The sequence below is a fragment of the Pelodiscus sinensis genome, chromosome 7 (genome assembly GCF_052426305.1).
Source record: "Pelodiscus sinensis isolate ZL-2025 chromosome 7, ASM5242630v1, whole genome shotgun sequence".
NCBI classification, from domain to species: domain Eukaryota; kingdom Metazoa; phylum Chordata; order Testudines; family Trionychidae; genus Pelodiscus; species Pelodiscus sinensis.
In genome coordinates, this window is record NC_143058.1 from 34570418 (window position 1) to 34595630 (window position 25213).

At 41.7% G+C, this 25213-nt stretch overlaps 1 protein-coding gene across 25 annotated transcripts in view; it reads right to left on the minus strand.

The window, feature by feature from the left end:
* The window catches only part of BAZ2B (bromodomain adjacent to zinc finger domain 2B), a 331616-nt gene that overhangs the window by 33786 nt on the left and 272617 nt on the right, over positions 1-25213 (minus strand). For 24 of the 25 annotated variants that reach the window (XM_075933462.2, XM_075933455.2, XM_075933459.2 and 21 more), the window contains 8 exons: positions 24505-24579; positions 19407-19653; positions 13379-13441; positions 7799-7943; positions 4438-5105; positions 3577-3853; positions 3253-3408; positions 985-1145 (listed from right to left, as the gene is read on the minus strand). In XM_075933462.2, coding sequence (XP_075789577.1) covers positions 985-1145; positions 3253-3408; positions 3577-3853; positions 4438-5105; positions 7799-7943; positions 13379-13441; positions 19407-19653; positions 24505-24579 — 1792 coding nt within the window. The remainder of the gene's footprint in view (positions 1-984; positions 1146-3252; positions 3409-3576; positions 3854-4437; positions 5106-7798; positions 7944-13378; positions 13442-19406; positions 19654-24504; positions 24580-25213) is intronic. The other variant, XM_075933453.2, reaches the window with a different exon arrangement.

Here is a 25213-nt window from a genome sequence, read left to right on the forward strand (position 1 = left end):
CACAATTCATGTGGTATGCAGTTCCTCTTATGATAAAGTATATTCCATAATTCCACCTCCCCCCTCAAAAAAGTTATAATGCTCTTTTATTTATTTTAAGGAACCAAACAACCAACCAAACAAAAAAACCCACAACACATACACATACAATGGCAGCACAAAGTCCTACATCAAAATGCATAGGCTAGCACATACACATCCAATCTTTGCAGTTAAAAACTGGTCAGTCATCACCCAAAATGACACTATTCCCACCACAATGAAAGGTATAGGGGCTTTGTGTGCAGTAGGGATGTTAACAAATGTAAATGTGTAACTGCTGAAATTTTCAGCAGTTACACATTTACACACAGGGGGCTGATATGAGCACCGGCTCCCTGCCTGCTCTCCCCAACTCCCCATGCTGCTTCTTCTGATACAGAGGCAGCAGATGGGGACAGGTGGCTTCGTGGGAACCAGTATGCAAGGGGAGCTGGCTTGAAAGCCAGTTCCCTGTGAACTCTGGCTCCTGCCCCCTCCCCACTGCCTCTGTGGCTCCCACCTCCCCACCCCTGCTGCCTCTGATACAGAGGCAGTGGAGGGAGAATGGGGTTGCATGTAACCGTTCGGGTTAGCCAATGAGCTGAGGCTTATCGGCTAACCATGTACTAGTGTGCAGGTAAGGGAATATCCTGGGGGCTGCCATTCTGAGGGGGCCTTTATCCAAAGATTTAACTATAATAAAAATAATACTGTAACCTACTTTTTCTTTTGTATGTGAAATAGAAAGAGAAAGGCAAAAATCATTCCTGTTTCTGTGATACAAATATAGTGAAATTACATTTGATTTGTTCCATTTAATATATTTAATTCTATATAATTAATGAGAAGGCAGTTATCCCTAACAGTAAAAGAATGACAAATATTGTTTTAAATTCTTTTAACTTTAACTAACTAATTTTTAACTAATTTTTGAAGAGCTATTTTACAGAAAGACAGTTTTACCTTAACTTGCAAACTGGCTGATACAACTCTCCTTTCTAGGTCTTCCACCTGTTGAAGAATAGCCATATCCATCTCCATTGCTTGCTCTTCTACTGACCAGTTCTCCACAACATCTCGAGTTACCTGGTTTTCCTCATTTTCATTTATTTCAATAATTGCAACTGTATTTGGGAGTCAAAATTGTATTATTTGATTTTAATTAACAATAACTCAAAAAGATTATTTACCTGTTACTTCAGAAAAGTGGTTATAGTTGTTATATGAACATACTCTTAATTTTGTATTCATCTTGTCATACATTTGCTTAAAGAATTGCACATTGAGTATGCACTGCAGTACGTAGTACTGTGAAGAGTTTAGGCAGGTTGAAAAGATTGACATATAACTCAGACAGGTCACCAGGGCTATATTTCTTATGATGGAGTCTCTCCAATTACAGAACTACCCCATATCAAGAGGGTAAAAGGGGTCTTAAAAATACATTTGATCCCTTCCTCCCTGGTTGCAAGTTCAGTGTTGAAGACAGTAACCTTTTTCCACAAAAAGAAACATACTTAGCTAAGTGAACTAATTATTAGATATTAGCCTTGTGGGGGAGCCTGGACAGCCCTGCCTTGACAATAAATAGCGATGTCTGCTTTTAATACAGTACGGATCCCTAAAAAGCAAAACCCAGGCCTGTCTCAAATCTGGTGCACGTAGCATGCAGGCATGGTTTAGGAGGGAGAAGCTGAGAGAGGCAGGAATGTTTTGAATAGGGTTGCCAGGTGTCCAGTTTTAAACCGGACAGTCTGGTATTTGAGGGTTCTGTATGGGGAAAAAATTAAGAAAATACCGGACATATAAAATGTCCGGTATTTTCTAATTAGGTACATTTTATTATCATTAGGAATATTAGTACCTAGTTGCAAACTGCCTGGCTGGTAGACACGCTACCAGCCAGGCAGTATGCAACTACGCGAGGGCAGGAGGGAGGGAATCCCCAGGCCGGACTCGCTTGTGCTTCGCCAAGACAGCGCGCAGGACGGGTAGCGCCCCAACATCTGCATGCGCCTGGGCCAGTCCTGCTCCCCACCAGCCAATTCTCTCCCCCTGCTCCCACCCCAGCCAATCCTCACCCCCACCCGATATCCCCCGGCAAGCCCCGCTCCCCCCAACCAGCCCTGCTTCCCGCTGGCCGGTTCTCCCCACCCCCTCCTCCCCATCTCCCCTGGCCATCTCCGTTCCCCCTGAACCCCTCCTGGCCAGATCTGCTTCCTGCCGGCCAGTCTCCTCCCCCCCGATCCCCTCCCCCGATCTCCCCTGCTGCCCTGACCTTACATTCCCCCCACTCCTCCAGCCCTGCTTCCCACCAGCCGGTTTCCCCACACACACGCATCTTCCTGGCCAGTGTCGTCCCCCCATCTGAGATCAAGTGTGTCCGGTATTTTTTTTGAAGCCACCTGGTAACCCTAGTTTTGAATAATAATGCAGATTAAGCGTGGTACGCGAGACTACATCACGAACACATGACAATCAACCTTGTACTGGTACTTCTGTTTCTGATAAGCAAAAACTACAGAGTCAGCCATGACTGTCAACTATGCACATAGTTTAGGCAACATCCTGAGTAGCAGGATGTATCCTAAATAGGGCATTGGGCATTGTAGGTATCCTACACAATATGTAATCAATTGATAAATATTATTAGAACGACCAAGTCTCACTTTGCTATGAAATGGAGTAAGAAGAATCGGGCAGAATTGACCCACAGGTCCTGCTCGATGTAACTAAAAGTAAATAGGCCCTTCACACCAGCAATCCCAGTGCATGGCGTTCTGATGCATGGGAATCAATGGCACCAAGACCTCCTGCCTGGTACTATAGGTAGCATTAGGGTGAAGTATAAGTGAACTAGGCTTTATTATTGTATTATAGTAGATCTTCTATTAATTGTTTTTGCATTGCTTTGTGCTATATTAATTGCTTTATAATTTATGGTATTTAAGATTTAAATTGTATAGTAATTGTTTTTAAGGCTTGTAAAATGTAAACAACCATATTAACTGCTTAAAGACTGCAATACATAAGAAAGTGATTACGTTTCACTGGAGTGTCCTGGTTTCCCTTGGATCTAAAATAAATTGAACCACACAATAGGCCTGAAGCAAAAACTCACATCTGAACATCCCGAGTGAGTCCAGATTAGACGTTTTCAAACAAATATACCTTAGATTTGCCTCTACTTATTATCCTTACGCCAATCAAACTTTCATATCAGTTACATACCATCTTTATTCTTGATGCAGGCCAAAGTAATGTAATCCATGTGCTTTTGTATTTGTTTCTGTAAGGCCTTCTCTCTTATTCCCCTGAGATGTAGAACTTTAAGCAAAGCTTTTAGGTCATCTGGGTCAATAATTCTCCACCAGCCAAACTGCATTTCTGAATCAAGATAAGTTTGTAAATCTTTTACAAACACTTTAATACAAGAAACACTATTACAATCAGATTTATTTTAAGAGACCATGCAAACAAGTGTTCTGATAGCACAGCAGCATCACAGGAACTTGACATTTAGATGGTTCTGGCACATTACTGCATTATGCTTACCTTCTGGTATAGGTTTTGGGATAGGATAATCTACTGGCTTGGCTACTTCAACTCCTGTAGAGGGAGCAGAAGCTGTTTTTTCAGTTTGTGGCACCGGTGATTCACTTTTACTTGTAGGAACGTTGGGTGTCAAAAATGAATTACTGTTTCCTTCTGATAATGCTAACCCTGATCCAACACTAGGTAAGGGAGATGAAAATGGAAGGTTTGAAGTAAGAACTCCTGTAGGCCATCCACAAAATTGAAGTCCCATTATAGGTAATCCAGTCTTCATGTGCTGTATCAAAAATATTTTTTAAAATTACTATTAATTCTATTACTAGTGTGGAGCATCCAGAAACCTGGATTAGGATTAATGAACCATTGTTCTAGGCATAATAAAAGCATAAAAAAGGCCTTCATCCCTGCCTTGGAGAGTTTAATAATCTAAAATGATCATTTGTAATCCTTAACAATGTATGGTAAATATTTAGAAAACAACTGCTTTTGATTACCACATTTTTGAAAATTGCTATTTGTATTTATCTTGTTTTCATTCACTTGCCAACTACCAATTGTCAAATTCTTTATACAAATATAAATGATCTGAAATATTACACACACCCAAAACCTCACTAGTTTTTCCTTTAAAATCCCCGTTTTCTAATTTACCAATCTAAATCTTTTTAGCAAATTGAAATGTTTTTACATTGCTGAGTACAGTACTAAGAATGAGCTTCATTTAACAATAGAGCTTATAAAAAATACAAGGAAGAAAGGTACAATAAGATACAAAAAAAGGCATTGATCAGCTCCATGGGGAAATTTTGCCTGAGTAAGGACTCCGAGATCAAACACCTTAGATTGTAATTAAGTACCAACCTGAATAGATGATAATGCAAAAGGATTTATTCCCATAGGACTCTGTACAGAGGTTGAAGTAATATGAGAAGATGGGACTGGTGAAGGTGATTTTGAAGAAGGATTTGAATGCAGAGTTAATGAAGCAGCAGCAGCTGGTGTATCTGAATGAGTAACTGAAGTATCATCACAAGGTACTCTTGGTAAAAGGCTGAACCACTGTCTACTCTTTTCTGTAAGAGTCTTTAACAATTGGTCATTTGGAATTAATGGAGAATTGTAAAATTTCCCTGGCCCACTTGCAATGGGATTAAAAAGATTATTAGAATCTGATTTTTCAGAGCTACTTTGTAATATAGTTGGCTGAAGGCTGCAAAGAGAGTTTTTGGAATTATTTTGATAAGATAATGTGCACCCATTTGCTGCACTGCCATTAGGTTTCTGGGACATAATGTCAGATTCAGGTGGCATCTTTGCTACCTCCAAGAGTTTGCTTAGCTTTGAAAAAGATCCAGGCTTTTGTAGGAACAAATTAGTGTTGTCTTTTTCTTTAATATCTTCTTTCTGCTCACAATGACTTGTATTCATGAAATTTAATTTTTCTTCTGAGGTCTCAAACATCTCTTCTTTGATATGTATGCTTTCTGCTTTTTTTAATTTCTCCTTTTCTTTTGCAATTTCTTCTAGACCTGCAAATTTGAAAAAATGGTAAATTTAAAATAGAACAGAAGAACCATCTAACTTAGAACATACCTGCAATCAGGTTTTAGATAAAGAATAACTTTATCAGTTACTTCCATGTGCTCTAGACTGCCATATACTCTATGAAACTGTCTCTAAGCTCCCCAAAACATTTTATAGAAGTGCACACAGCACTCAAATATACTTTTCAGCATACCCTCATGTGGAAGAAATTTCGCAGCCAATTCTAAACAGCATGGAAAGAGTGTTGTGAGCAAGACATGAGAAGTCATTCTTCCGCTCTACTCTGAACTGTTTAGGCCTCAGTTGGAGTACAGGCAGTCCCCGACTTACGCGGATCCGACTTATGTCGGATCCGCAGTTACGAACGGGGCTTCCCCGGAGTACACGGACTGCGGGACCTCGCGGTCCCGCCGCCCGTGTACTCCGGGCGAGAAAAGCTGCTCCACGTCTCCCTGGTCTGCAGACCAGGAAGACGCGGAGCAAAGACGCTGCCCGAGGGCCCCCCCCCCGCAGCTTTGCAAAGCCTGGGGAAGCCGGCAGCGGAGCAGCCCAGGCGCGCCTGGGTTGCCCCTCTGCCCGAGCCCCCCCGTGGCTTTGCAAAGCCGCGGGGAAAGCCGGCAGCGGGACAGCCCAGACGCCCCGCGGCTGTCCCGCTGCCGGCGTCTTCAGAGGCTTTGCTCCCCGTCTCCCTGGTCTGCTGGTCTCCAGCAGATTAGAGAGACTGGGAGCAAAGCCGTGGAGGATCCAGGCGGCGGGACCGCGGTGCGTCTCGGTCCGCCGCCCGCGACTTCCTGGTCTGCTGGGGTGGGGGGGGGGGGCGCAGCTAGTACGCCCCTCCCCCCCAGCAGACTAGGCTTTTCTCCGGACGCCTGTGGCAGAGCAGCTGGGGCGCTGCCGGTTGGTCCTGCAGCGCCGCTCTGGGAGCTACTGGACCAACCCAGCAGCACCCCAGCTGCTCTGGTCCTGATTCAGCCGCTGCTGGTCAATTTCAGCAGCGGCTGAATCAGGACGCCTGGGGCAGAGCAGATGGGGTGCTGCTGGGTTGCTCCAGTAGCGCCGAGGAGCGGCGCTACTGGAGCAACCCAGCAGCACCCCAGCTGCTCTGCCCCAGGCGTCCCCAAGTCAGCCGCTGCTGAAACTGACCAGCGCTGACTACAGGAAGCCCGAGGCAGAGTTGCTCTGCCCCGGGCTCCCAGGAATCAGCTGCTGATCTGTTTCAGCAGCAGCTGACTTGGGGACGCTTGGGGTTCTTAAGTTGATTCTGTATGTAAGTCAGAACTGGCGGTCAGTTTCAGCAGCGGCTGAATCTGGACGCCAGTTCCAACTTACATACAGATTCAACTTAAGAACAAACCTACAGTCCCTATCTTGTACGTAACCCGGGGACTGCCTGTACTGTGTCCAGTTCTGGGCACATTTCAAGAAAGATGTGGAAAAACTGGAGAAGGCCCAGAGAAGAGCAACAAAAATTATTAAGGCCTAGAAAACATGAGCTATGAGGGAAGACCGAAAGAACTGGGCTTGTTTAGTTTAGAAAAAAGTAGACTGAGGGAACATGATAGCAGCTTTCAAATACTTAAAAGGATGTTACGAGGAAGAGGAAGAAAAATTATTCTCCTTTGCATCTGATGATAGGGCAAGAAACAAGGGGCTTAAATTGTAGCAAGGGTGCTTTAGGTTGGACAATAGGGGGGAAAAACATCCTGTCTGGGTGATTAAACACTGGAATAAATTGCCTAGCGAGGTTGTGGAATCTCCATCTCTGGAAATATTTAAGAACAGTTTGGATTATCTATCAGGGATGATCTAGACAGTGCTTGGTCCTGCCGTATGTGCAGGGGACTGGACCTGATGATCTCTCAAGGTCCCTTCCAGTTCTAGTATTCTAAGATTCTATGATTATACAGAAATACCTTCTCGTAGTGTTGTAATCTGCATTACTCTCAGACATCTAGGCTTACTATTATTATTATTATTATTATTATTAATAATAATAATTCTAAATATTTACATGCATCTAGACTTGGGGATAATTTAATAAAAACAAAACAAATTGTGGGAACTTTATAGTTAATAAATACCTATCACAACCAGAACACTCTATTTAAGTTTTAATAAAATAGACTTTAAATGTCTCCTGGTAGGAAATTCAGGTCAGAAAAGAAAGAGTCACATAAAAACGTGTTATGGGTTAGTAAAGAAATTATTGTTGTAGCAGAGAACTGAAAAGGTAGTATTCTTACTGTATAACAATCATGTTCCATTGTATTTCACACTGTATGCGTAATCTCTAAACATAAAACATTCTGAGTATCTGCATAAACCCAGAGAGAATTAAAATAGACAAAAATAAATGATTCTTCATACATTCTGTAGTCAACCTGCAGAATTAATATAGAATTTTCTGCCACGGAAAATATAGTTTAGGAACACTGAAGTATTTCATATGCAGCTACAATAGGATATTATTTTTTTGTTTCAAGGGATAAACTAACCAACTGACAATCAGAAAATCTCCCCTTAACCTCAGTGAAGAGCACTGCACAAATAACAAGTCTACCGCAGTTACTTCTCGAAGGCAACAGGCCATTTATTGGAGACAGAGATAATACACTAGATGCATAGGCAGTATACTCTTCTACGGCACTTTCTAGGATTACTCCTTTATGGCACTGACCTTCACCACTTTCCATGCCTTCCACAAAAATACCCCCACACTGGGGTAGAATCCAATACCGCCGTCTATAACGATCCTGACCGAACATCATTGATCGTAAAGAGTGAGAGGCTTCAAATAACTTTCTTCTGTATTGGCCTTGCTGCTGTTTAAAAAAAAATAGAGGGAGGGGCATTTTAAATTCAGTTGGAAGAAAATCAATTGTTACAGTATAAAATATATCTGTTTGAGCAAGGCCAATTGGTAGCTCTATGGTCACATAAGCATAGTTTTCCAGACACTTTACTCAGGATATTTCACATAATCCTCGTCAAATAGTAAGTTTAGGCCCTCTTTGATATTTCCTAGTTTTATCAGCTCCACTGTAAGGACTCAGTCTGTGGCAGTACGTTCTCTATTTTAATGCCACCATTCAGAGGACAAGAGAATCTGTGATTTCACTGCACTGGCACAGCCAAAACCCTATCTATTATGCAATACACAAAATGGTGTACGGAGTGCTGAAGCTAGGCAGAGCAGCATGAGATTTTGTAGCCCCAATGAGAAACTAATGAATATTTCAATTTTTTTAGAGAACTGAGTTCACTAATATCTGAAGATAAAGCCTATATTCAAGCAAAGAAAGTACTTTTGGGGAGGAGCGCAGTACTCTAACAGGATTTTAATTAGTTTATCAATTCCTTAGTCTGCTAAACTGGCAAATACTAGAAGCAGTGTACAAGTCCCAGAACTGGCAACTAGGAGCAGTAGACCAGTGGTTCTCAACCTTTTTGAGAATACGGATCCCTTTTCAATCTATTACAAATTTATAGACCCTCCCCCCCAAACAATATAGCTGTGCCTGCAGCCTGCAAGTCCCTCAGCCTGTGCTGCTTCCCAAAAAGCAACAACATAGGCTGCACGTCTTTCAACCTGCATTGCTGCCCGCAGCTCGGGACTAAAGGATGTGCACGAGAGAGGCTCTGTACATTTATTTTAATTTCTATTTTAAACTTTCCGCCGACCCCCTACAGTACCATCACAGACCACCAGAGGTCTGCGGACCATAGGTTGGGAATCACCGCAGCACACAAAAATGACAAAGCATAGAAGGATTTTATTTCTTAAACAAATAGACATGCTATAGTATTCCAATTAGCCAAATTTCCCCCATTTTATTCTCCTTATCTACTAACCTGTTTCCCTTTCTTTACTGACTTCCATTATTGAAACACCCTATTCTATTGTACTTCTCAAAAACTTATGCACCCATTCAGAAACCAAATAAGTAACTAATCAAGTCTATGAAGCTTTGAGCCATATTCTAGGCAACTGGCTGTTTCAGAATTCAAGAATGGTCTTCACCATTGCAAGGTTCAGAACAAATCTGACCTGTCTTCCTCACCAAAGAGTACCCTATAAATCAGAGGTGGCCAACCAATTTAACAGAGAGCTGAAACAGCGGTGGAAAAAACACAAAGAGTTGCACCAGAATTGTTGAGCAAAAAAAGAGAAAGCTTCCCCTCCCCTCCCCCATTATCAAGCCAAAAAAAAAAAAAAAGAGGCTGCCGCTTTAAGAAACAAGCTTAGACTTTTTGGTCATATCAGGCTCTTGTCGATGGCCGCTATCTTGGGCACCATTTTTAATCACCACCCCAGTGAGCACAGGGAGCTGGAGGTTGAGCGGGGACCATTAAGGGTGGAGCAGCTTCACAAGCTGCAATTTTGGGGGAGAAGAGCTGCATGCAGCTTGCGAGCTGGCCACCCCTGCTATAAATCCTACAAATTTATAGAGGGATTGATACTGTGCAGCTTTATTGCAAATTTCTTTGTATACATCATCTCTACTCTATTTTTCTTGCGTCTCCTCAACACAGTGCTTTTAATAGTCCATAGTATTTCTACAGACAATGACAGCTCTTACTCGAGAAATCTTACAGAAGTATATTCACATTTAACCTTAATTTTATTGCTCCTGCCTCTGGAAAACATAAGTCTATTAATACTACATCTCAAGCTTTAATTGCTGGTGACAAGGTCTATTAGCACCACATGTGCTTCATTTAAAAGCAAAGAACAGAGTTAACTGGTCTCCCCTCTACAATGCCTGGGAACCAGGTTCTGAAGGTCAACCAATAGCAGAAGAGAACAGCTCACATTTGAAAGAGAAAACACCATTCAGAGAAGAAGAATCACATAGAGGACTAGCAGGGCTCAATATATTAATGTAGATGGAATACATGGCTTAAAATTTTTAACATGAGACTGCGACTGTCCAACATTAAGCAATTTTAAATAAGGTTGAGGGTTTCATCCTGCTTAGTACATGGCAATCACATGATTGAAAATATTTTCACCTCTCATTAAAGGTACAAAAGAAAATAAGGGGAAACAGCTCTCGCATTTGAAAAGTAAACCATTAAATAAATCTTTCATTTTAACAACAACCCTTCTTCCCTCTTTCTTTAGGAGAAAAGAGTTTTCAGAAAGGGGAGAAAAACCCAGTCTTTTAGATGGTATCAAAGAGGGTAACAACTATCCTCTGGGGGACAAGACAAGAAGTTAGTTGAGACAGGCTAGAATTGTTATTGTTGCTCTTATTAAGGTCCAATCCCATTTCCTAAGTAGACAAACACACAAAAGGAGAGAGAGAACAGAAATGCAAAGACAGAAAATGCATCTTATGCCTCTGATGCCCACTTTCTGTGGTGTTGAGGATTTATCTGGAGCTGGCAGAGGCAGTGATCTCATCTGAGTAGGTGTCTCTGGTTAGGTCTTGCCAAGACATCTCTCAGGATCAGGATGATGAAGGCATGGGCCCCACCATATGATGAGAGTGGTAGTCGTTATGGTGATGAAGCTTGTGCCAACTGCCAATTTTCCTCCTTAAAGTATTTTTTCTCCCCAAAAAGGAAATAATGGGTACAATCGCCCCTTACCTCATTATATTTGTCCACATAATTGCACCTAAATTTCCAGCATACCAATTCAGGTTCATTGAGCTTTGATTCCACATTTTTCTCATTTGGCAAGCATTATCTTAACACGGTCCTTGAATTCTGTCATTAGGCCTTTTTGTTTAGACTGTGTCCCCCTTTTGCAACTTTTCCTATCAACATTTGTTGATATAGGTTATTCTGATACTTTATGAACCTCTACTCAGTTTTCACAACTGAGTTCACCATTAGGGTAAATTTGTGGGTCCAGGTATCCCAAAAGGCCCCACCACTGACGGACAGGTTCTAGACAGCACTCACTAAGGACTAAGAAAAAGGACACCTACAGACGAGTTTCAGAGAGGTAGCCATGTTAGTCTGTTTCAGCCAAAACACCTTAAAGACCAATTCATTTATTAGGACATACGTTTGTGTGATTTGCAGGTCACTTTGACAGATGCATAAAGTGAAAAAAACAGACGGCAGAGATAAATACATCATACAGAGGTGAGAGTGTTACAACAGTGTTAATAAGGCTAATTCATTCAGGGTAGATGTGGCCACTTCCAACAGTGATAAGAAGGTGACAATAACTAAAGGGGAAATTACTTATTGTAATAATATAGCCATTCCCAGTCTCAAATTCATTCTGATGGTATAATATTTGCATATTAATCCCAGCTCAGACGTTTAATGTTGCCGTCTGTTTTTGAAGGGTTTTTTTGCTCAAGAAAAGCAACCTTTAAGTTTGTAAATGTGTGTCCAAGGAGCTTAAAGTGCTCTTGTACTGGTTTTCCTATGTTACCATTCTTGTGTCCATTTATTCTTTTGCGTAAAGAGTCTGGTTTGTCCAATGTACATTGCAGATGGGCACTGCTAGCACATAATGGCATATTTCACATTAGTGGATGTGCAGGTGAATAAGCCTTTGATGATGGGGTTAGGTCCTATGATGCTGTCGTTAAAAGTAAACATGTAGACAGAGTTAGCAATGGGGCATGTTGCAGGGATTAGTTCCTGGCTTAGTTTTTTTATAGGGTATGTAGCTGATGGTGAATATTTGCTTCAGGTTGGGGGGCTGCCGGTAAGTGAGAACTGGCCTACCTCCCAAGGTCTGTGAGAGTGAGGGGCTGTCATCTAGGCAAGGTTGTAGCTCCTTAATAATGTGTTGGAGAAGTTTTAGCAGGTAATGGCCAGTGGCATTTTATTGCTTACTTTGTTGGGTCTGTCCTGTAGTAGGTGACTTCTGGGTATCTGTCTGTTTCTGTCAAAGTGTTTCTTCAGTTCCTCAAGTAAGTACTGTAGTTTTAAAAATGCTTGATAGAGATCCTCCTCTCGGTGTTTGTCTCTGTCTGAGGGATTGCAGCACATGCATTATATCTTAGAATGTGGCTGTAAAGAGTGGATCATGGGATGTATTCTGGATGAAAGCTGAGGGAGTATAGGTAAGTATAGTAGTCAGTAGGTTTCCAGTATACGGTGGTGTTTATATGACCATCACTCATTGGCACTATGGTTCAGGAAGTAGATCTCTTGTATGTACTGGTCCAGGCTGAAATTGATGGGGTAGAAATAGTTGAAATCCAAATGGAATTCTTCAAGGGCCTCCTTCCTGTATGTGTAGATGATAATGATGTCTTCAATGTACCGAAAGTAGAGGAGGGGCACGTGGGGATAAGAACTAAAGAAGCATGTTTCTAAGTCAGCCATAAAAATGTTGGCATACTGTGGGGCCATGTGGGAACCCATATCAGTGCCACTAACTGAGGAACTAACTTATATTAATTGTCCCCAAATCTGAAATGGTTGTGGGTGAGAAGAAAATCACAAAGTTCAGTAACTATCTGTGCCATGACATTATCCGGGATATAGTTCCTGATGGCTTGTAGTCCATTTTAGTTTGGAATGCTGGTATAGAGAACTTCTACTTGCATAGTGGCGAGGATGGTGATGTTCCAGAAAACACCAATGGATTATAGTTTCCTCAGGAAGTCAGTGGTGTCTTAGAGATAGCTGGGAGTACTGGTAGCATAGGGCCTGAGGAGAGAGACAATATATAGCAAACCAACCCTACTGTAAGAGTGCCAATGCCTGAGATGATGGGTTATCCAGAATTTCCAGGATTATGGTTCTAGTGTAGCAAAGAGAATACCCCTGGTTGTGGCTCTAGGAGTGTTCTGTGAGGATTTGTTCCTGTGCTTCCTCAGTTAGTTTCTTGAGTAGATGGTGTAGGTTTTTTTTGGTGGCACTCAATAGGATCAGAGAATAGTCATCTGTGGAATGAAGTGTTGGATAGTTGTCAGCAGTCTCCCGTTTGTAAATTGACCTATTGACAACTGCGCATCCTTTGTCAGCCTCTTTGATTATATGTCAGAAAGAAGAGTGGCTGCTAAACTGATACCTTGCCACAGCGAAAGTAAGATCAGCAGCAGTAGGTAAGCTGGGAGCTGATAAACTGGAAGTAAAAGCACTAGTTAGAGGGTTATGGAGTTAAGAAATTATGTGAGGGTCAGGAATCAACCACAAGCACATGGAGAATGGGAGGAAAGGCAGCAATGGGAAGATAAACTGGGATCTGTGTCATCTTTTGCTCTGTGAAAAAAAACACATGCAGAAAAAGTGCTAAAGGCATAAAACAGACAGCACTAAAATGAAAATCTCTTACCTTCGTCAGTTTTTCAATCTGTTTCTCTAATTCTTCAACACTTGCTGCCTGGTCCCCATCATCCTACACCCAACAAATACATGGTCATAATCGTTTATTTCAAGATAATGTAAAAAATATATGTGATGTCAAATCTGTGGGTCAAATTCTACCCTCAGACATGGATGTAACTCCCATTTATACCAGCAGGAGTTGTGTGCAGAAACTGGAACTATATGTTTGTAGAACATATGTGATTATGCAATATATAACTTCACATCTACAATGTTATATCTTTTCCTTCCCCAAATGTAACTGTATGGGGAAAAGTAGATGGCCAGTCAATTTTGTTGAAACTTTTTCTTTTAAAGAGAAGAAATAATTCACCTTGCAGGTGAACACTTTAAAATGTAATTTAGTTAATTAAGTTTAAAGCTCTGTGCTCTTTTAAATTAATTTTTAGGTTTTTCTTCTCACATTAAATAATGGAACAATGTCAGAATCCGATAAGTCAGTCTTTGGCAAAGGAGAGAATTTGGAGTCTTCTTTCAACATTCACAAGAAAATGCAAAGCCACTTTAAATGGCAACAATGTGTATGAGAAATACGAATACTTGATTTTTAAAGAGAGAACTTCCATGATGGAAAAGTGTAAGCTTTAAATTCTCCTTGATGAAATTACGGATAGAAATAAGGATAATTTCCATAAGAATTGTAATTCAATTCAGTGAGTACTTAGCAAACTATAGTACAGTTCCAAGATAATTCTGTAATATTCTTGGGAGGACTCAATTATCCTTCATTCTGAAACAGAAGATAGTAGCTTCCCCTATGTGATTCTTTATGTGAACAGCTGAAATTTTACCTACATACACTTTAAAGGTGAAAAGCAAAAATGAAACTGGAGTTAAACCCAAAAATGTGAGTTAAATTCCAACAATAATCATGATGAGGTGACTGGGAGGAGAGATGCATTCCATACAGAAATAAGATAATTTAACTTTTACAAAAATCATTCTAACCTTCTGTGAAATTCTATTTATACTTTGTGGCTCACAAAATGCAGCACTGTAAAACTTCACACATGCAATGGGACTTTCTGTATTTATTACAGATATCACATTCTGCAATATCTTGAAGTGAATCAGAAAACACCAAGACTTTTTTCCACACAGTTAAAATAATTGGAAAAGGTTAGTTAAAGGCAATTTCTGTATTAAATGGGCTCCACACTTTGTACCCAGCCCAGTTACTGTAGTATTTCACATAGTTTTAGGGAAAACTCAAATTTCATTTTCTCATTTAACTTCACCTTTTATCCATATTTTGCATTTTCAAGGGGATTGCATTCCTCACTCTTTTTGCTTATGAGACAATTTACATGCAAAAGTTCTGTCTGTATCTCTTATATTCATTCAGAAGGATAGAAAGACACCACAAAGGGATTACTGTAATTCCATACAGAATCCAGAATGGTGGCCAGAAGGAGAGCTCCCAAAGGTATTGGGATGGATTTGAATGCCACCACTAGTGTGCATTAAGGGCATAGGCGTGCACACAGGGTGTGCCGGGTGTACCTAGGTAAACCCTAATGTCTCAGGCCAGCTAGTGGCTGCTGGGGAAGGAGAGGAATTTGTGACAGGGCGCCGCAAACCCTCACTTTAAATTCCCTATGGCCACCTACGGGGCAGAGAGAGAGCATGGTGAGAGGGGAGACCCCCAACTATGGCGTGACATCACGACTTGGGACTTTCAAACAGTGCGGCCCAGCTCCAGAAATAGCTGAGGCCCTGCCCCTGGGCAGGGGCGTCCCCAGGGCCCCACAGCACCAACACTTATGCACCCGGGGGTGCCTCTTTCCGGCCCAGCAGCACCGCGTAGCCCCCGAGGCACCTTCCCCCCGGCCCGGCAGCACTGCGCGGAGCCCTGGGGACGCCCCTGCCCACCCGGCAGCACCACACGGCACTCCCTGAGGTGCCCTGGGGACACCGTGCGGCTCCCCTTGAGGTGCCCCCCTCAGCCCGGCAGCACTATGCGGCGCCCTGGGGACGCCCCTGCCAGGCCCTGCAACACTGCGCAGCACTCCCCCCACCCGAGGCATCCCTGCCTGGCCTGGCAGCACCTCACGGCGCCCCGGAGATGCCCCAGCTAGGGCCTGGCCAGCCTGTAGCTTGGGCCAGCTTTGACTCCAGCCCTACTAATTTGAAGGCAGAAGCTGAAGGGAAGGGAAGGGAAAGGGAGGGGAGGGAGAAAAATAAGAGGAAGGAGTGGGAAAGGAAGGGGATTGCGCTGAAGGGAGGGGGTAGGTCAGGAGAAGAAAGGGGAAAGCACTAAGGGACAGGTTAGAGGAGAGGCAAATCCCAGGGGGCCAAGTGGAGACAATGAGGAAAAGGGCAGTAGGGGAGGTGTCAGTGGGAGGGGGGACAGGGTGATGCTGGGAGAGGAGAGGATAAGGGCATTGGGGGCTAGAGAGGAGAAGGGGAGGTGCTGGAAGAAGGCTTGGGAGAAGGCTTGAAAGAAGGGGTGGGCGTGAGGAAGGCGGGATGGAGCAAGGCATGTGTGAGGGCACAGGGGCATGAGGTGAATGGGGGCAGAGGGTGGTGAAGGGGTGGGCATCAGGAAAAAAGGAGGCAAGGGAAGTGAGGGAAGGGGGAGGCACCAAGAGGGTGCAGGGGTAAGGGAAGGTGCAGGTGCCATGGGGATTCTGGGAGTGAAGCAGAAGGGCAGACACCTGCAGGGGAGGGACCAGCACCAGAGGAGAGAGGCAGGGCAGGTGTGTAAAGGGAGATGTTAGGAGAGGGGATGAGGAGGGGTAGCTCACATGATCAGAGTGGGGCTACTGGAGGAGTAGGCACAGGGGGGAGAGAAGGGATGGTGGAGGGGCGCAGATCTCAGGAAGGCTGAGGGCAGTGAGAAGGGCAGGAGTCAGGACAGCAGGGGAGAGTGAGGAGTTGAAGGGCAGCAGGCACCAGGGGAGCTGACAGAGCAAGGGGAGGAGACATGGCAGCAGAGGGAAAAAGTAGAGGTTTATGAGATATTTATTAATAACTTGGGTGCCACATCCAAACAAGCCACATGAACTTAGTACTGGTGCACAACACAAAATTCATTCAGCTCATCGGAGGAAACTCTTAGAGGGAACATTTCCCCCATCCTTTCCACCCCGAGTTAATGTCTCACACATTGGAGTAATGCAATTGCAGGATAGCTGCATGAGGGGAGTTGGGGGGGGGGGAACTAATCCCTATTGGTAGGAGGATAGTGGGAAAAATCCTTGGGGAGAGGGGGTTACATGACACCTTTTGGTCATGTGTCCATCTTGCCCAGAGTGTGTTACCTCCAGAGGTGTGGCTAATGGGGGTCAGGGGCGTGGCTAACAGGGTCAGGAATGTGGCTAATGGGGAATTAAAAAATTCTTTGGGTGCACACCCTAATGAAATGTGCTGCACATGCCTATGATTAAGGATATTAAATACCAATAAATGTACTAGTCACGAAGTCAATGGAATTTCCATCAACTACTTGACTAGTTGATAGGCACTTCCGCTTTCCTCCTTTGAAATGCACAAGAGCCCCACCATTTCAAAGCGGAAGCACCCGCGTGGAGCCTGGAGTCAGCGTCACTTCCCACTGGCCCTGGGCTCCACACAGCGTGTCAGCTTTGAAACCTACAAGAGTCCCCTATGGAGCATCTTGTGCATTTCAAAGCAGAAGAGCCCACATGAACTTTCCAGCTGACCCTGGGCTTCGTGAGGCATTTCCACGGAACCTGAAATCAGCTGGGGATTCCCCAGCTGCCCCTGGGTTCCGCATAGTGCTGTTGCTTTGAAGTACCCTTCTTTTCTCTCCCCCCCTTGCTGCCTCTATCTAATAGGGACAGAAAGGGGAGAGGGGGGAAGGACTAGTTGACTAGTCCTTTACATCCCTAGTTTGCATATAAAGCATAGTGTAACAACATTCTCACAACGCAACTGCGAGGTATTGTAGGTAAAGAAATCTCATGAGCTTATTTTATAAACTGGTAAAATGACAAAGAAAGATCATGTGACATGCTAGAGGTCAGACAGCAAAAAAGAACAAAAAGAGGATTCAAATTTAGTAATCTTTTGGCTCTTCCCAGACTTCTTCCACTACTTCACACTGTTGGATTTGCATGAAGTTGCTTGAGATTGTGTGAAATGTCTACAAAAACCTCAGTTTTACTATAACAAAGGCACTTCAGTTTAACAAGCTAATAAATATTCTTAATTACCCGCCTTGTGTCCAATAAGGATATTGGATATTAAAATATAAGAGTACCATGGGACAGAAAAAGACTATTCTTCTCACCCTCATCAACCTGGAGACATTGCAAAGACTCAAAGGTGAAATTCTCCGGCAATTTTCAATTATCCTTTAATTTAAAAATACACATACATATATGGTTTCAGCTAAAACTCACAAAAACCCCTTCCCTTCTTTCAGCTTGTAGTCACACGTGATGTCTCAGTTTCACAATGGATATTAATTTATTATAATTTCATAGAATCATAGAATGCTAGGACTGTAAGGGACCTCGAGAGGTCATCGAGTTCAGTCCCCTGCCCTCATGGCAGGACCAAACACTGTCTAGACCATCCCTGATAGACATTTATCTAACCTACTCTTAAAGATCTCCAGAGATGGAGATTCCACAACCTCCCTGGGCAATTTATTCCAGTGTTTCACTACCCTGACAGTTAGGAACTTTTTCCTAATGTCCAACCTAAACCTCCCTTGCCGCAGTTTAAGCCCGTTGCCTCTTGTTCTATCCTCAGAGGCTAGGAAGAACAATTTTTCTCCCTCCTCGTGACACCCTTTTAGATACCTGAAAACCGCTATCATGTCCCCTCTCAATTTTCTCTTTTCCAAACTAAACAAGCCCAATTCTTTCAGCCTTCCTTCATAGATCATGTTCTCTAGACCTTTAATCATTCTTGTTGCTCTTCTCTGGACCCTCTCCAATTTCCCCACATCTTTCTTGAAATGCAGTGCCCAGAACTGGATACAATACTCCAACTGAGGCCTAACCAGCGCAGAGTAGAGCGAAAGAATGACTTCTCGTGTCTTGCTCACAACACACCTGTAAATGCATCCCAGAATCATGTTTGCTTTTTTGCAACAGCATCACACTGCTGACTCATATCAGCTTGCAGTCCACTATAACCCCTAGATCCCTTTCTGCCATACTCCTTCCTAGACAGTCGCTTCCCATTGTGTATGTGTGAATCTGACTGTTCCTTCCTAAGTGGAGCACTTTGCATTTGTCTTCATTAAACTTCATCCTGTTTACCTCAGATCATTTCTCCAATTTGTCCAGATCAGTTTGAATTATGACCCTATCCTCCAGATTAGTTGCAACCCCTCCCAACTTGGTATCATCTGCAAACTTAATAAGCGTACTTTCTATGCCAATTATCTAAATCGTTGATGAAGATACTGGAGAGAGCCGGTCCCAAAATAGACCCCTGCGGAACCCCACTTGTTATACCTTTCCAGCAGGATTGTGAACCACTAATAACTACTCTCTGAGTACGGTTATCCAGCCAGTTATGCACCCACCTTATTGTAGCCCCATCTAAGTTGTATTTGCCTAGTTTATTGATAAAAATATCATGAGACACCATATCAAACGCCAAATTTCTCTCTGTACTGACTAAATTGAAGCTATCCTTATAAATAACACATGCTTTTTCCAGAAAACTACTTTCATGCTTATTTGCTAAAATATTTGGCTCCCTGAACCTGATATAGTCTTTAAGAAGACTTTGCATAGGAAGGCAATCTCAGAGAAATGAAAATCAAGATTAAGTGAAAACAAGCAAACAAAAAATAAATCAAATACACCGGCTAAGAAAGCTAACAGCTTACCAAAGAAATTAAAATATCAAATAATTAAAAAAAAATCAAACACACATTAGTTTATTGTGATTTTTTCCTTTTTATAAAATTTTCAAATCTATTCTATAAAGAAAATTCCATTCTTGTATATTTAAAAAAGCTATTATTTGAATAAATTAACATTTCCTACCTCATCTTCACAAACTTCGGCCTTCTTTCCCTTTTTGTCATCTTTGTCCTCTTCATCCTCATCATCTTCATCTGCTTGATCATCACTATCATCATCGTCATCATCATCGTAATCACTGTCTCCTCCCTTCCGTCTCCGTTTGCGTCCTGAAGTGGGTGTACCACCCAATGAATGCTGTTCTTCTCCTATATCACCACCCACCGTAGTATCTCTTTTGCCAGTTTTCTTGGCATGAATGATTCTAAGTCTTTAAACACATGGTATACAAATTGGTATTATTGACTGTAGTTGCATCATACACAAACACTACTCCATTCCAAACTGCATCACTCATTTTAAGCTAAAAATTTAATTCTGTCCTACAACAGCCTTCTGCTATCTCACTCTTTGTTACCCATGCCTGACATTCACATTATAGAACATTTTGTACAGAATTCTGGTCCTTTAAAATATATTTAGTTTTACACTGGATTTCTTGCCTCCAGGGTGAATTCTACTAACATTGAGCTCCTGTACAAAAGACATATAGGATAAAGAGGAATTTTCAATGACCAGCCATGTAAGATGAAGAGAAGAGCCCATTTCAACCTTTCTTTAATTTATTAATTTCTTCTTTTCCTTTGCACTGCACCTACTGAAATCTGCATTTTACCTGCTCATTTTAAAAGATCATGATTAAAAATGTATGTCTAAAAAAAAGCTGAAAACTGATAATAAACCAAAAAACATCATTTTGCTTAACTAATCTTAGTGCTAGCAAGGAAATATAGGTTGAACCTCTGTGGTCCAGGACTGTATGGATGTTGCTGGACTAGAGGGGCCCAGTAGCAGAACGGAGCCAGCCAGCAGGGCCAGCGAAGCCTGCAGGACCACCAGGAGGTTCAGTAGGACAACAGGGGCTGCCAGGAGCTGTGGAAGGGCAATGTAGCCTGTAGCCAGTGACAGCAACAGGGGCTGCTCGGAGTGCCAGTGGGGCAGCAGAACCCGCAGCTGGTGAGGCAGGGAAGTTGGCAGGGCCAGTGGGGCAAGGAGCTCTATGGGGGCTACCGCAGCTCACAGGGCATGAGACTGGGGAGAGGAATACAATGGGGAGGTTGCCCTCCCCTCCCCGCACTGATCTCCCATGGTCAAGCAAATTCTCTTGTCTGGGACTGATCAGGTCCCCAGGGTGCTAGATGTGGGAAATCCAACTGCAGTAAACTTGATCCTTAATCCTGTATTTTTTTTTTAAATCGAAACATTTAAAAGTATATTTAGTCTAGTTTTCATAACGTTTCTATGATTCATTATGCTTTGGCTGGTCTTTTCATATTCTGGACTCAACTCTAAGAAATCCTAGCCAGTTAAATTAACAGAGGTTAACAAATATGTTAATTTTAAGAAACAAAAGAGAAACATACATACCAGTATTTCTTGTTGTAGACCTTCCCCTTCCACAAGTCCTACAAAACAAGATTCCATAGAGCAAATGTTATAATTCTACCTACCAGGAAGCTAGCAGGCAAACACACTGAATCATAGGCGATATATATAACCAGGCTCGAACAGTCATTTGAGGAGCAGGCCAAAAACATAACTGATCTATAGTAGATATAAAAATGAGTGTAGAAAAGGCAAATGTTTTCCAAGAGAAGAGGGGAGGGAGAGAGGGAGGATGGGAAAACTGGAAGGATTACGACAAACACAATTACCAGCGAGTAATTTTTCCTTGTCGTTCCTTGTCCCACTTCTCCCATCCTATGAAACAACATTCCATACAGCAAGTGGCTATGACGAGAAGTGTGAAAGTAGGTAGCTTCTTAAAAAGCAGCCTAGAGAACAATGACAAAAATGTCAGCTCCCTAGAATGCTGATGGTATCTAGTCAGTAATGAAGGATAAAGACTGAAGAGTTACTATCGTGCAGTATTCTTACACAGTTATCACTGTTTAGTTCTTACTGCTCCAGAGGTGGTAATGGCTTTAGAAAACCAAGGCTATGTTTATATTACAGCTTACATCAGCATAACTTGTGTTGCATGGGGGGAGGGGAAGAGAAGTGTGTGAATAAATCACCCTCTGAGCAAAATAAGATGCACTGACACAAGTGCTCTGTAAGCTGGGGAGCTTCACATGTCAACACAGCTACTAGCTCTCACAGGGGCTGGAACAGTAAAAACCAATGGGAGAGCGCTCTCCCTTTGGCTTAGAGCAGCTATCCTGGAGAACTTACAGCAGCACTGTAAGCTCTCTAGTGTAACTGTCCCCTCATTAGCAAGCAATTACCTACTCCTGGCAGGACATATTTAAAAAAATCTGTAATACACATTAAAATTTAGAAGATGCAGAAGATCTTAGACCCTTCTTTTGCTCATGGAAGCAAACACATTTTTAGACTTTTCTTATATACTTTGTGTAACATTTTTAGAATACTTACATGACAGGTACCTAAGTCCCATTTTCAAAAGTGGGTTTTTCAAAAGGCTCCTAACTCTCACTGAACATCAACAAATAAGTCAGTTTTGAAAATAGGACTTAACAGTCTATATCACTTATGCACTTTAGAAAATTATATCTTTTTTCTAAGAGAAGTAAAGTTGTATATCCTTCACCACCATTTTGGAAAAGTTTTCTTTGCACAAGGACAAAAGCATAGCTGAATGAACAGGCTGATTAATATAAAATTCAAAACTTTAGGCATACCTATCTCATAGAACTAGAAGGGACCTTGAAAGGTCATTGAGTCCAGTCCCCTGCTCTTATAACAGGACCAAGTACCATCCCTGACAGATTTACCCTAGATTCCCTAAGTTGTCCCCTCAAGGATTGAGCTCACAACTCTGGGTTTAGCAGGCCAATGCTCAAACCACTGAGCTATCCCTTCCCCCATAAAAATCCAGAGATAATCTGAAGGACAATTCTGTCCAGAAACACCAGCAGATAAGGAAATTCAATAGCCAATGCATACAATTTCCAAAGGCACCTAAAAGAGAAAAGGGCATGTAAAAAGACCACTTCAGTGGCAAGCAAATGAAGAGATACAACTCGGAGAGATACAAACCAAGGTTGCATAAAGCTGAAAATGAAAAGTAAAAAAATGAATAAAAAAGGCATCACAGACATCAAAAGGCAGCATTCTGCAGTCCAAGACCATGATGAACTCTGGTAAAATGCAGTCAACATATAGTAAGCAGCAAGTGAACAATGATAAATCTTCCAGAAAACATGACTTAACAAAAATGCTCCAAATAAGAGAGGAGGTGAAAAAGGAGGAATGTTTCTTGATAGTATCCAGACACATAGCCCAAACAGGGGAGAAAGGCTTATTTCAGAAAGCTGTCCTTTTAATCCTCTTCAATTCCAGGCACACACAGAAGGAAGTTTTGAAGGGAATGACCTTCTGCATAATCTGATCTCAGAACAGATCTAATGCAAAGTCCACTGGGGCTAGAAACCAAAGATATGGAACCAACTAGGTACCAACCTACTTATATTAAGAAAATGACATGAATCTAAGCTGATCTGATCTTTGCAACATTCCTGGAATCAGGCAATGAAAAGAAATAGACATCCATGCTCTAACTTTTCAAACAGGCCTTAAATTCTGAATGTCCATCTTGATATACATCAAGGTTTTTAGAAGTACTTTAGAGAGCAACTGCTCTCTAAAAAGGTGTTTCAAATTGGTCATGTGAAAATGGAGACACCCCAAATCATTAGCAAATGTTGATCTTCATTCCTTCCCTCTGTCCCCAAAGAACACAACAAAGTGCACTTCATCTGGGTTATGATTTACAACTGAAGTTGCTTCTCTGTGAAAAAGGAAACTAATCTACAATGGGTTTACTGCAGCAACAGCAAAACTGAAGGATTTCATTGAGACCCCTGCCCAAAGTACTTCCTTGTTCTCCCAAGAACATAAATTTACTCGTTCTGCAGGCGACCATATGCTCTTTGTCTCCCTTTGTCCATTGATGTAAGTGACACTTCAATGGAGGGAAGAGATAAGAATGAGTCCCTGAGGAAATAAAGATAGCTATGATTTCTTGGTTCTATTAGAGCTTCAGCAGCTTTGTTTCAACTACATCCTCTCTCCTGGGAAAGGACTGACCTATTGGGGCACAGATGAGATGGGGGAATGATTGGGCTTGTTCCAAAAGATAAAATCATTACACATGTATGGTTAGGGAATCCATAGTATTAACAGAGCTCCACAGCTACATCTCTTCCCTGTAATTTTTTTAACTGTCAGGTTTTTTTCCTCTACCTCCCTCTTGTCCTTCTTCTTTACTTCTTCTATCTTCGTTCTGAGACACATTAAAAGGGGAAAAAAAAAAGGAAGAAACAGGATTAGAAATGTAAGTACTGACGCAAAGGACTTAGAAAAGATTCAATGTATCCTAAATAGGAGGAAAAGATGGCAAAGGGAAGGGGAGTGGAGCCTGGCTATGTACACCGCATGTGATTCACATATTCTTTGCCTTCTAGCCTCCTGGTAGATGGAGCTATTATGCTTGCTGTATGGAATTTTGTTTTGTAGAATGGGCGAACAAGGAAAATAGTGATTCCCCTTGAAAATTTGCCAATTTTGCCTGAGGTATATAGATGAGATTACCTCAGTATTTGCATTATTTCCAACACTTACCATAGGGACACTGAGGATGTATTGCAAATAGTGAGGCAGCATTATTTAGTAATCAAAGTAACTGGCAAGTTTTAAAGGGTATCCATTGTAACAACAATCAGGTCCTTTATAAGCATATTTAAAATTGAGAAGTGTGGCAAATCCAATCAGTCTCTTAACACCAATAAAATGACAGCTCCGGTAACCTTCAAATAAGAAGTAGCTTACATATCTCAAAGAATGCAAAATGGATTTGATTTTCCTCCAGTTTTGAGGCATACTAACCAACAGAATCTCATGCGCCTTTAAAAGATTGTAAAATACTGTCTTTGGGCCATGTTAAATTAATACTCTATCTTAATTAAATATTTTAGTTACTGGATTTTTTTTAACACAACCTAATCTGCTCATTTTTGTCTTACAAATTTTTTACAGTAGAAATTTAAACAAATACACAAAAGAAACATATTGAAATATTTAAGAAAATATAACTTACTTCCGCAATTTGCCTTCAACCATCCATTTATCTCTCCTTAAATTTGACATATAATCAATGTTTTTATCAATTTCACTGTCCAACACAAAAAAACAAATGTTTTACATAGTTCATGTAAAATATCACCAAGACATGTATATGTCAGATTCACACACGATATCAATATATACTATATATAAAAATTACATCCATTAAAATAAAATGAAAGGCAAGCACTAAAAAATTAGAGAAATACCAGAATACAGGTTGCCAGTGCAACCTGGACTGCGTGTACAGTGAATATTCTTTAAAAACATGGAGCAAAATCTCTGCAGCTGTTTCTGAATTAGGAGGAGTGGGATTTTAAATAAATGAAAGAATGACTAGTTGTTCCATATTTCATTTTACAATCCTCAGTAGCATCAGCCCTTATTTGCCACACACTATCCAAACCCAGAACCAAATACAAAGTTATTAATGTCCTCCTGAACATTTCTATAGTGCTCTAACCATGCTGTCTAAATGTTTCACAAATATTAATGAATTTATTCTCAAAATATTCTTCTGATAATAGGTGGTATTATCCCATTTTACAGATGGGACACAAAGTCAGAGACATTAAGGCTAAAAAATTGTCAAAAACATCCACTAATTTTAGATATCCAACTTGAGAAACCTAAGCCTTAGTTTTCCAGAATAATGAGCACTTTTATAGTTTTATGGTGAAAGC